The 12,754-nt window shown below is 48.3% G+C and overlaps 1 protein-coding gene across 1 annotated transcript; it reads left to right on the top strand.

The window, feature by feature from the left end:
- Positions 1-1,862: 1,862 nt before the first annotated feature.
- MAPK13 (mitogen-activated protein kinase 13) lies at positions 1,863-12,707 on the top strand (the record flags this gene model as incomplete). The annotated part of the gene is made up of 12 exons (XM_079546421.1): positions 1,863-1,981; positions 4,920-5,049; positions 5,402-5,460; positions 6,551-6,659; positions 7,809-7,838; positions 8,234-8,281; positions 9,183-9,297; positions 9,627-9,698; positions 10,229-10,308; positions 10,772-10,850; positions 12,097-12,273; positions 12,628-12,707. 12 exons carry the CDS (start codon positions 1,863-1,865, stop codon positions 12,705-12,707), a joined length of 1,098 nt encoding a protein of 365 aa, XP_079402547.1.
- Between the last annotated feature and the right edge of the window lie 47 nt (positions 12,708-12,754).

The raw sequence follows: 12,754 nt of genomic DNA, 5'->3' as shown, positions 1-12,754 counted from the left end.
CAATAAATGAGAGTTCTGCGACTTGCCTGGTGGACCTGGGACTTCTCACTGGTTGCAGATGTCTGCCATGTAGAAATGAGTGGGTTTGTTTCTGTCTTCAGCTGTCATCCAGTTGGTAGAGGGAGCAGGAGCGTTGTGACTCGCCTCAGTGGGGATTTTCTGACTGCTGTTGTGTGCCAGCATGACTCAATCAGAAGGACAATTAGAGGAATAATTGGATAAAGCTGTGTTCATCACACCAACAAAAGCCTCAGTGCTGCAGTGCTGGCTGTGATAGAGCAGCGCAGTCGGTGCTGATCCGAGTCAGGTAACTGCTACTGCACTCTGTTTTCCTCTGCAGTGCTGCGCAGAGGTTGGGTTGAAGAGGCACAAAGAAAAGGGTGCTTGCTGTGGTGCAAATGGAGAGGAAAGAGGATAAATAAATAAATCCTAGATGGGGTTTGTCACTTCTTCTAGGGAGAAAAATCCCAAATCCTCAAAATTCCTGAGTTATGTTTGGTTACAATATACGTTATTAGCAAAAGACATTAAATTCAGTGAGAAGTGAATTAGGGAAAAGTGACTTAGACCAATTTAAAGAAAATAGGAAGCCTTAAATTAACTCATCTAACTACAGCTTTGCCCCAGATACTCAGAATTCCTGAACCATGTGTCGACAGCTGTGTGTGTGCAGTTGAGCAACAGTTCTCCATGCTCATGAGGTGACAGATGAGTTACATTTGCTCCTGTCCCAACAGTTCTGGCTGAAACTCCTCTTGCTCACTGGTGTATTTATAGAACCCAGCCCATTCTGCTTTGTCTCCTTACTATGCTGTTGCTAGAGCCGGGGTTTGTTTGCATGTGTGTGTATAAGCAGTGTTAAAATGCTGCCAGTAACGCAGAGCCTGACTTGTTTTATAGAACTGCAGGCCTTACCACTGCTATCTGGAGAATGCGCGTGCCAATTCTAAAACGTGTTGCAGTGGTTGCTTGTAAGCAGGTAAAATGAATCCTCCCTAAAACTGTAGTAGTGTGTTTCCCTAAGTCCCATTTGTCAGGCAGGGGATGGAGCAGAGCTGAGTGGTGGCAGAGTGTGTCTCCTCAGGCGTAGCTTAGTCACTTCCTCTGGAGGGAGGGTGCGCCCTCAGAGCTCTGCTGAAGTCAGAGTGCTGAGCCTCTGCTCAGCAGGGTGGGTTGGGTGCTGAGCGATGGGACTGACTGCTGCAGAAACAAGGCTGGACCCCCCAGACCTCAGTACCTGCAGCTCCCAGGGTGGTCCCATGTCGGAGCAACTCCTGAGCAGTCACGTGGATGAAGTGAAGCTCAGGCAGCCTTCTCTGCGCCCGTCTGCTGGGAAACCACGGAGGAAATCCCCGCTGCTCCCTTGCTCTTCCGTGAATTTAATGCCCTGGACTCTGTCCTGGAGCTCTCCTCCCCTGCGGCGCTGACTCGGTGCTGTGGCACGGTAACCTGTCCTCTGCGCCAGGCATGACCTCGGATTCCTGATGCACCCTTACTCACCCCAGCGGCGATCTCATGAGACGCCTGTGAGCCCCATATGGCACTTCTGGGGGTGGCAGCCGTTCTGTCCTCGAAGTCCCACCTGCGGCTGCAGGTGCGTCTGCATTGGGCGCCTATTGGAGCACCCAGAAATACCTGCACACGGCCGAGGCGTGTCTGGAAACCTGATGCCTCATCTCTGCCATGTGGAGGCGGAGGGAGGAGGGCTGTGAGACATGTCCCTTCTCGCTCACAACAGCTGAAAGCAGAGAAGGCAACTCGCTGCAGGCCTTCTCAGCAGTGCAGGGCGTCCCGGTCGCATCCCAGGGGCACCATCAGACGCTGGGACTCTGGGTGGGTGGCAGTCCCGCAGCCGCCGGGCGATGAACATCACAAGGAGAAGAGGCTTTTACAGACAGGAGCTGAACAGAACCGTCTGGGAGCTGCCCAGGAGGTACATCTCCCTGCACCCCGTGGGCTCTGGGGCCTACGGTTCTGTCTGGTGAGTGGGGCCCAGGGGGAGCAATGAGGGCTGGGGGTGAGAGGTGCCTCAGCACCCCTGATGAAGGGACTCTGCGTGTATGATGGAAGCGGTTCGTCTTCCGCTCGGTCACCGCGAAGGGTTGCTTTAAAAACGATCCTGTGCCTCCTGCGGTCACCCTGACAAGCAATGGGGAGAGTCGTGTCTGGCTCAGCCCTGTGGGTGTCCTGCAGGCAGGGATGGCCTCAGATCTGAGAGGGACCTCTCAGGGTAAGGGAGTGATCTGGTTGGCAGGAAGAGGGAAACACCTGAATATCTGAGAGCTGAAGAGTTGGGCCCTGCTGCAACAAAGCAGTGGGCAGAGCTACAGCAGCTGATGCTGTGTCGTGGGGGAATGGAGCTGGGCGGCACAGCCACAGTACTGCTTCCAGCTCCCTGTTGTAAGGCAGCAGCTGACCGGGACTTCCTGGCTGGTAGCAAATCCCGGCTGACAAGGGAGCAGCAGAGCTGCTGTTAATTAGTTACTTGGACAAAGGTACCCACAGTGAAAGCGAGCAGAAAAGTCGGATCTCATTTTGTTTACGCTGGTGAGTTGAGGCTGGTGACTTTTAGCAAGGGCAAATCTGAAGCAGCCCATTGTCAGTAGCCAAACAGAACCTCACTGCATATTAGGGTAAAAAGGAAAAGGAATGGAGTGTGTCCTCTTTCCTGGATGTTGGGCAAAGCACCTCTTGCTGTCCCAGAGGAATCCCCAAACTGTCTGGCTGAAGTTGGGGCTCTGTCAGTGCACTGCAGGATGCAAATGGGGACCAGAGGTTTCCTTCCCCACTTTTCTGCTTATGTGCAAGGCTGGGTCCTGAGATACCTTCTGAACCCGGTAACACTTAACTTGATATTTTGCTGTGCAGTTGGGATTTGCTGTCCTCTGCTGGGAATCACTGGGAAGCTTTTCTATCACAGCACTATTTGGAGCTGACAGCTTTTGCACATCTTTGAACAACAAATAAGGGCTGAGAAACAAATTCTGGGAGGCCAGCATGGGCTTGTTTCTTTCCCCGTTAATTCTGCAGTGATTCGGTAACTGGGGAAGTTTCCTGATGCCCCTAGCCCTGTCCCTTGGGTGCAATGTGCCACAATTACCCATGGAACCTTCATGGTATGCTCGTGACCTCACCTCGAGGTCGGCCTTGGTGTCATCCTGAGCTTCCAGCTGCTCCTTAATCTCTGCTGGGGAGAACGCCGTGGGCTCTCCTGGCTGCGGCAGCAGAGTTTCCTCTGGGCTGTGCCTTATGGCAAAGGCAAAAGTAGCTCCATTTGTGCTGGGTGGAATGAAGCTCCAGCTCCTGCGTGGAGTGGTGGGGCTGGATGTGTGCTCTGCAGGCCAGACGCTGGGAAGGCAGTAAGAGCTGGCACTTGGAGGTTGGGAAATCTGCCCTGAATTCTGTGTTTGACTGAGTGGTGCCGGATCCTTCCTCTTTGTTCCTTCACGGCTTGGAGAACTGTGCTGCCCTTCTGCCAGCAGCTGCTAAAGGTCTAATGGAACTGAGACAAAATTTTCCATTCCTCTTGAGATGTTCTTCAGTGTCACTTTCAGTGCTTTCACAGCCTGGTGTGGCTCCCTTTGCCTTTTCTAGCTGAATACATTACAAAAACGCAGTCGCACCGAAGCTCTCAAAGGATGTCTGCTCTCATCAGTGAAAGCTCAGAGCAACCATAAGGGACCTCAGTAGCCATGAGGGGGAAGATCGATTGCTTGATGGCATCAGAGATATCTGTTCACTCAGTGAGAGCTGCTGGTGAGCTGGACTTCTGGCAGCTATACCACAGTGAATTGCTGGTGGCTGGAAATCAGAGAAAGCCAGGCTCCTGAGATTTGCACCAAAGTATAACAACCCTTCCTTGGTGTTGCACCAAAGGGGAAGCTGTGCTGAGCGGATGTTCCCACCTATCCTACTGCATCTCTACCAGCAGAGACCCAGCAAAACGCACCCTTTGACTGCATTGTTACAGATGGGCATTTTCCTGTTGACTCTGTTCATAAAATCTTGCCTCCAAGTGATGGCCCTGGAGGTCTCAGGAGCAGTGCCTCTGTTCTGCAGCTTTATGGCACAGCCCTTCCTGGACTTGGTGCCCAGAGGAAGGAGGAGCAGATGGAGCCTGGGTCTGCAGTGGGAATGGATCGCACATCTCTTCGTTAGGTGGAGAGAATCCTTGAAGAGCCTCAGAGAGAGAGAGGGTGTCACAGGATCATTCCACCCAACTCAAACAGCCGACGTGCTCAGAAGGAATAGCACGTCTCCAGCTGTGGTGGCTGTACCATGTCTTCATAAGCTCATGAAACAAACCTTATTTGCAGCCATACCTGCTTTTATACAGAAGCATACAGAAGGCTGCAGGGGAACTAACTGCGGCAGTCTGTGTTGTTTTCAGTGTGACATCCCATCTTTGCTCTGGAATACAGTGAAGAATGTTGACATACCTTCAACGACAACATCTTGCAAGCAGGTGGCAAAGAGGAAATTGCTTTGTTCCCTTTTCTCCATGACTTAAAGAAGGAGTAGGCAGAATTAAAACTCATTTTGACATTCAACTATTTGTGTAATGTTGCTCTGTTAGCTCCGTCTTGTTGCTACAGGTTAAAGCAAGTGTTAAAGGGAGTAAAGACTGGCACTAGTGCTTTTCTTTCTGTCCTGTCTAGTCCTCTTAGTCCTCCTGAAATCATGGGCAGTGCTTTAATAGCCCATCATGTAAAGGGAAATTCTGCATGCAAGCCCCACTGAGTTTCAATACCAACCCAGAGAGATCAAGAGGCCTTTTCTTTTTTTTTTCTTAACCTTTTTCGGGGGCAAGTCCAGCATTAGCTCTTTTCTCAGAGGGAAATTGATCTGGTGTTGCAAAGTTTGTTAAAAACGTTTTCACATTTGCAGTGTGGAAACTGGTTTGTGTTTGTCTGTCACAGTTCCGCCATAGACAAGAAGACAGGAGAGAAAGTGGCCATCAAGAAGCTGTGCCGCCCATTCCAGACAGAGATCTTTGCCAAGAGAGCATACAGAGAGCTCATACTCTTGAAGCAAATGCAGCATGAGAATGTAAGTATGCACTACTCACTGTTCCTGCTAAAGCAAGGGGAACTCCCCTAGGTGCGTGCCGACTCTAGTGGCAGCACCTTACCTTTGAGAGGTCTTAACATCTGCCATGGGGAGCAGTCTCAGGGCCCGACTGCTGCCCAGCTGGTGCCACATCGGCTCGGGCAGATGTGTAATGGGTGTTCCTGTGTCTTAGTAAGGGGAAAAGTAGCTGCACAGCACAGTGAGGAGTCCTCACATTCCTCAGATAGAGCTCTCAGTGCTCACGGATGTGCTGATGGAGAGCTGTTACCTGAGTTTCACGTGCAAGGCAAACGCTTTCTAGATTTATGTTTGGGCTTCTCTTGTCTATCAGGTCATTGGGCTGCTCGATGTCTTCACCTCCGCCCCTTCCTACCATGGATTTCAAGACTTGTAAGTGTGGAGTTTGTGTTGCTTTGCCTAGGCTGGATTGTTGAGCACCACACATGCAGGCTTTGCAGCAGCACGATGGATGGGGGTTGGACTCGATGATCTCTGGAGGTCCCTTCCAACCCCTACAATTCTGTGATTCTGTGATCGTGCTGAGGTGCAGTTCAAAACGCAAATTGGAAAAGGGACAGACCAAAGCCAGACATCCCCAAATAACAAGGAGAATCATAAGCAGTTCCTGTAGCTGAAAGGCCCACGTGAACAGATGGCATGCCCTGTTCACAGCTGGGAGAACATGGGATAGACAGACCAGCATAAATTACCTGAGGCATTTTGTTCCATGGTGCATGATGTGTCTTGTGAGCCACGCTGATGCACGGCGTAATCTAGAGGCTGTATCCAGAATGGGGAGAAGTGGCGTTCACCAGTCCACACGGTAACTGAACTTTGGAGATCTCATTCTCCTTTCGCTTTGATTCTGGCTGTTCAGACACCTTGGTGTTGGTGGTCAGGTCAGACAAGCTCCTCTCACTTCCTCATCCCTGGGCAGCACGCACCTGCCTCCAGGTTTGCGGCTGCTGGCTGATACTTGGCAGCCTGCACAAAAACCATTCGATGGTTCTGAGATGTTACTGCTGCTAATTGCGGCCTCAGCAGGCAGGCTGAAGGAACCTACAGGCTGTTTTCCAAGGCAGGGCCAAGGAATATTATAAATTTGGGAGCCAGTGCTGCAGCTTTGCAAGACTCTGTAAAGCTGCACATGACACTTTGCTGCCAGGTGGACATAAGGTCACATGGGTTTGAAAATTATTATTTAAAATTAAACTAATTTGAGGTTGTTATGATTTGGAAGATCTTAATTTATACCATGTGTCTGATCTGACGGGAGGAGAAAGAGCACTTTTCAGAGTGGGCAGAATCCTATCATTGCTGCAGTTGGTTAGGAACAGCCACAGCCACCTGCCCCAGTTACACTGATTTAAACAGTCACAGGAAAACAAACCACCCAAACAACAACAAAAATAAGAACAAGGCCAGCCTGGCTCCTTGTGCTTTTCTTCTAGGCTCAGGGCTTTGTCTTACTGCCTTTTAGCTACCTGGTGATGCCATACATGCGGACAGATTTACAAAAGATCATGGGACATGAATTCAGTGATGAAAAGATCCAGTACCTGGTCTACCAGATGTTGAAAGGGCTGAAGGTAGGTGGGGCTGGAGAAACACCACTGGACTTGGTGACTCCTCTCCAGTTGGTCTTGCTTTGTCATCTCTGGGCTGACCACAGCAACAACCCCTGTCTGGGGAAGATTTGTTTTTCTGGGTGTTTGTTTGTTTTTTGTTTGTTTTAATGGCACACACTGAGAAACAGGGATTTGCTCTTGAGTGACTCTTGTTCTAGCACACATCAGTCCAAATGGCTGTCCTTTCATGCTAGTCAACAGGCATGGAAGCTTCCATCAGTTGTAGAGCTTGGAGTGGTTTCTCTGTGACAGCAGCTGTGCTGCTGACTTGCCAAAACCCTGAGCAATTCTGCAGTACCAGGAGCAGTGAGGCTCTGCCGAATTTCTCACCTGGGCTGTCAGTGAAGAAGATGGAGGGAATGATTTTCTGTTCAACACAGTGAGCAAGAAATGTACTTCTCCAGCTGCCCTTGGGAGGACAAAGCAATCACTCCAAACCCTGAAATGCACAGGCAATGCCTTAACATTGCCCTCTGTAACACCCTCCACCTGGAGTTTAGAGCTGTGGTTTCTGAGTGTTACTAAGTTCACCCTAGTAACACCTTTCCCCTCATCACTGCTACCTCGAGTTTAAGTAAAGCAAGGGGAGAATAATGCCTTTGGTCTAACTGGTGCAGCAAAAGTCGCAATCGGTGTTTGAAACAGTAATCTGATTTCCAGTTTTGGTTTAATGATGAAATTGTTGTTTCAAATGTTAAACCATGGGGGAAAAAATGAATCAAAGTTTTCACGCCATCCAACTGACCCCAGCTCTGTCTGTAGTCCAGAGGTCTGTTTTGATAGTTTTAAGAGACTAGTTAGCTTTGCTCTGAGGCACTGTTGCCCCGTACCCCCCTTCTGCTCTATGCTGCTTCTTTGGAGCAGCAGTGTAACTGCAAAAGCTGTCAGAAATGCAGTTGGACGCTTCAGATTGCTCTCAGGTAGCTTTCCCTCATCAGCCACTGCTTCTCCTATGGTTGTGGGCTTTACTGTGGGCTCATATTCTGGGACACGCAGTGGATGCCAGCACTGCGTTAGCCACTGACTTCCTCTCTGGAACTCTCATTTCTCCGCTGGAGAAAATGCTCTTATCTGCTGGTGACCACACCGTGGCTTCTCTTTTTGTTGCAGTACATTCACTCTGCCGGAATCGTCCACAGGGTAAGTTCATATGCACCAATACTCTGATTTTGTCTGTTCAGGAGAAATGCAGCTTGGTCATAAAAATAGCAAATTTCTAAACATCATTTTGCTAATGGCCTCATGTGCTCTGAATTCTCTCTGGCTCTGCTGCTCTCCTGTACCCAGCGCTTATTCAGATTTAGCAGAAATGCTCTATTTGCTGGCAAGCTGTGAAGCACTTTATGATTTTTGAGTGAAAATGGTTTAAGGAAAAAAAAAGTCACTGCAATTTAAAGCTATACAGTATTGCTGTATTGGCACTGGGCTCAGGATGTTATGGGAAAGCATCCCAGGTGAGCTGAGACTTGACTCAGGCTCGCGTTGATGAACTGCAAATCCAAACATCTCACTTATTCTGGTCTCATCTGTTTTAGGACCTGAAGCCAGGCAACCTGGCTGTGAATGAAGACTGCCAGCTAAAGGTAGGAAAAATGCAGGGAGCAGGTCAGAGTGCTCATAAGCTGCTCCACAAGCAGGAATGCTGGCGTGCAGGTGTCATCGTGCTTCCCCTGACAGCTCAATCTGGGGAGCTGAATTACACAGCAGTTGTAGTCAGCAGGAAATATTCACCTGCTTATGCAACTTGCTGAATCAGGGCCCAGGCCTTGGAATGAACATCCTGTCACTGTCATTCTGGCTGCACTGAAGTTCCCAATGACTTCCTAAATTAATGTAATACTACTGAGCCATATGGGTGTTAGGTGGATCCCTATCCCTGAAGGATAACTGGATACAGCCCCAGTTACCCTTTGGTTCTTGTTGGCTAGACCCTGAGGCATAATGGCTGTGATTCTAGACAAAGTTATTTTCAGTATATCTCTGAAGAGATTGCTTACAGTTCAGAGGGGTGACAGTCTCCCATTTGTTTTCTGTAATGTATATGGTTGGGTCAAGCCGTGTTCATCTCCAGAACTGAGAGGTCATCTCCTGTCAGCTGCCGGGTGTTGTTATAGGAAATGGTGAGTCATAGTGGCTTGTGAGCACGCCTTGGCCTCCACCTTCTACAAGTCCATTAAAAAAAAATCTCATAGAGTTTAAACTTAAGCTTCAAAGGAAGTGACCTTCCAGGTAGCAGCACAAGACGCAGATCCTCTCCGCAGGGTCTCTGCAGAACAACCAGCTCTGCAGCTGGCTTGCAACTTGCAGTGGAATTAAGACAAACTTGTAGGTCTTTGAACCATCCCATGGGTGGCTTTGGTGCAGACAGAGCTTCGCTCCGATCTGATTGGATTTGCTTCATTTAAAAGCAGATTATTGCTTGTAGGATTGATTGATTGATTCTTTCCTGCCTTTCCTTCTCCCTCTTCTTTTGGCGAGCTGCAGATCTTGGACTTTGGCTTAGCAAGACATGCTGATGCTGAAATGACAGGCTATGTGGTCACACGCTGGTATAGAGCTCCAGAAGTCATTCTGAACTGGATGCATTACAACCAGACAGGTGAGTTGCATTGCTTCAGCTGTGTGACTGTCTGGTGACAAACCCAAAGACCTCTCTGTCATGCCTGGGTCAAATCCCACCTAATCTACCAAATGTTTTTGCTCTTTGTAATCAGTGTCCCCTGACATGGAGCAAGTCACAGCTGGTGCCTGTGGGAAATGATGAAAGCAAAGATTTTAACAGCATGGAAAGAACTAGGGAGGGCAGAAAATGGAACTGAAGTTGAAATGGGTGCCTGCTGCAGACTGAAAAAATAGGCAACAGCTCATGCAATCCTTTTTTCCTAAAAAGCTACTCTTTTTAAATTTTTCCTTCTTTCTTCCCAACAGTGGATATCTGGTCTATCGGTTGCATCATGGCAGAAATGCTGACTGGGAAAACGCTGTTTAAAGGAAAAGACTGTATCCTTTCAAATGAAACCTTTTCCCTCAGAGGGGTAACAATTCTTGGCATGTGTGAGAGAGCCTTAGGAATGTGGCTTCAGAGGGAAATCAGTGTCGGTCTAGTTTACTAAGAGATGATCACAGGAGATCAGTGCAGTCTTTTTGGTGAGGAAAACAGAATACAGAAGGGGGACAAGACACCCTTAGAAGTGCACCTCCTCTGTTGGCCATGTACTCTCTATATCAGCAGTCTAACCTTGAATTCCCCTCGTTTTATACCCAAGCCCTTCCATACTCTCAAATCTATGGGCATATACCTCGGTAGAACGGTACAAACAGAACTCGCTGTTGATGAGGACTGCATCCTAGAAGAGAGGATGCAAACAGTGTAATGAGTCTCAGTTTGTGTGGCTCTGCAGGTCTGTATCATTACCTGCTCAGAGCTGCTGCTGCTCCTGGGACGCTCCTGCGCACAGCCCATACGTTGAGCTGCTGGGTGGAGCCCAGGGCTCGCTCCCAGGTGGATAATCTTTAACACAGCCCGCCAGACCTTGATCAGCTGACTCAGATCCTGAAAGTAACAGGGCATCCAGGAGATGACTTTGTGGAGAAGCTTGAGGACAAGGCGGTAAGGAAGCCCTGTGGCCACTCTGGTCTTGCTGCCAAAGGCATGGTGGGGAGAGGCAAACTCGCAGCAGATGGGCCATGTGCTGCTGTTACAGCAGCTGTGAACAGGAGAGGGGGCAGTCTTTCCCATCATCAGGGAAAACGTTTTTGTCAGTGACACCTCTGATGTATTTGACTTCAATGCTCGTCACTGAGAACTGGTGTGGATCATAGGACTGCTGGGCGAGGAATTGGTGCTGCACCTCCTGCCTCTGTTCTGCAGCTCAGCTGTTCTTAAAGCATCAGCATTTCTGTGTCCCAAGTGATAAAAATAGTTCCTCACAAGCTGGCCACTAAAATGTGACGTGAGATAATTTGTTGTTCTCTTCTTCTAAATAATGAGACCCAAGAGCTCTATTTTACAGCCCCCTTATACTTGTCCAGCTGCAGTAAATGCATGTGCTCTGCTTTCCTTTCTCTTTTAGGCTAAAAGTTATATCAAGTCTCTTCCAAAAATGCCCAAGAAGGATTTGTCTGTGCTCTTCCCCAAAGCCAATCCTCTGGGTAAGTAATCTTGAGCATTTCTCACAAGTTCTCACAACTGAAAATGAGTTGGGCTGACTGCCACAGATGCAATTTTGTTGCTCCTCTTTTTCATAACTTCTCACTGCTTCCTCCCTTGCAGGCTGTATCCCAGCAGGAGGTTGCCCTTCCCAGAGCAAATACACCTGAATTAAAACAGTCCTTTATTGGCACTGCAATGTCAGTGTTCTGCTGTTAGTGGCCATTTACCTCTTTCCTTTCTGTTTTTAGTTTTAAAATGGCACAGTGTGTAAAATAAAAGGAAGAGGTAAACTTCACATTCTTGTATTAACAAGCCAGAAGGAAGCATATGCTATATACAACAGGATGTCTAGGTCACAGAAAGCAAATCGTGGGATTAGGGCAGTTGCATGCAGCGGTACAACACCTTTAGCTCCACTTGGTATAGGATTTGGGATGAGTTTTGGCTGATGTTAGCTTTCAGAGCTTGCTGCTTGTAGCAAAGCAGAGGACATTATGATTCAGAGTACTCAAAATGTCTCCCCAGCCCCAGATCCAAAGCATCACAGGTTTCGATGAAGTATGAGAGAGCCCCACAGTTCACTCTAATAAATCTTTTCCTGCGGGAAGAGTTCAGCTCAGATTGCAGCTGTTTGTTGAACACCTGCACCTTTCAGTACATAACAGGCAGTTGAAATGTGTGATTTTCAGGGTAAAAACTGATCTCCAAGTGGCTCTTTCCTCAAGTAGATAAGAGAAAACCTCTTCTAAAAGGGGAGCATTAAGCTATTAATACCAAGACGGAACAGGGATGACAGACCAGTCAGTATCTGAGTTTCCTGCCTTCCTGTTTACCAGGGATGTATAGGTTTCTATATGGATTACTCAAGCAATAGCTTGAGAATTGACTATTTTGAATCGCAGGGGTCAGAGTGAAAGCAAATGACTGAAGCTGCAAAACATCATGAAGTTAATGGTTTGCCGTTCACATTCCTGCAGACTATCCATGCAGCAGTGCCTATCTGAGGCTGATTTGTTACCTCTGCACAATGTATACCTCCACTTCTCTTAGTGAAAGTTACCTGTGGCCACTGCTTGGCAAACTTTGCAGATTTCCATGCTGCCTTGGCCAGATTGAGGAATTTGTTTTGTTTTTAGGTATGGAAATGTCTTAGTGGAAACACTAGCCCTATCATTTTCAGGGTTTGTGCACAGGATGGCTGTTCTGCCCTGTACCCACTCAGCATGTTCCTGTCTTCTCCCACAGCAGTGGACCTGCTGGACAAGATGCTGCAGCTGGATGTGGAGAAGCGCCTTACAGCCACAGAAGCATTAGCCCACCCGTACTTCGATCAATTCCGAGACATTGAGGAGGAGACAGAGGCACAACAGTCCTACGATGATTCTCTGGAGCATGAAAAGCTTTCAATAGAAGAATGGAAAAGTAAGAAGTTTATTTTATTTGACACTGCATAGCACAGACTTTCCTGCCCCTTTCTGTTTCCTGTGAGCATGCTGAGTAAGGCCAGCTCAGCTGCAGCCACTCAATAACACCTTGATGATGGCATTCATCTCCCTTTCCTTGCTCTTACTGTCATGGACTCAGCAGAAATTCCTTCTGCTGCCATCTTTTCAGATTCCATTTTTTCCCCCATCTGTACTTCATCTCTTCCTCCCAGCTTGTACCTGCTGTACTTCTCTCTGCACACAGTTAATGGTCGAAGTTTTGTTTGTGACCTCTGCAATAGGAGATGTACGCTAGAGGTATTCATTATTCGTTTTTCTTCTGTTTTTCAAGAACATATCTACAAGGAGATCTTATCCTTCAGTCCAATTGCACGGAAGGACTCAAAGAAGCGAAGTGGAATGTCGCTGTAGTGACTGCTTCAGCTGTGACCAGGATTCATGTCTCATGCTGGATGACA

This window comes from Tetrao urogallus (genome assembly GCF_951394365.1).
Source record: "Tetrao urogallus genome assembly, chromosome: 24".
NCBI classification, from domain to species: domain Eukaryota; kingdom Metazoa; phylum Chordata; class Aves; order Galliformes; family Phasianidae; genus Tetrao; species Tetrao urogallus.
Note: the sequence above shows the minus strand (reverse complement) of the source record. Positions and strands in the feature narration are given on the sequence as shown.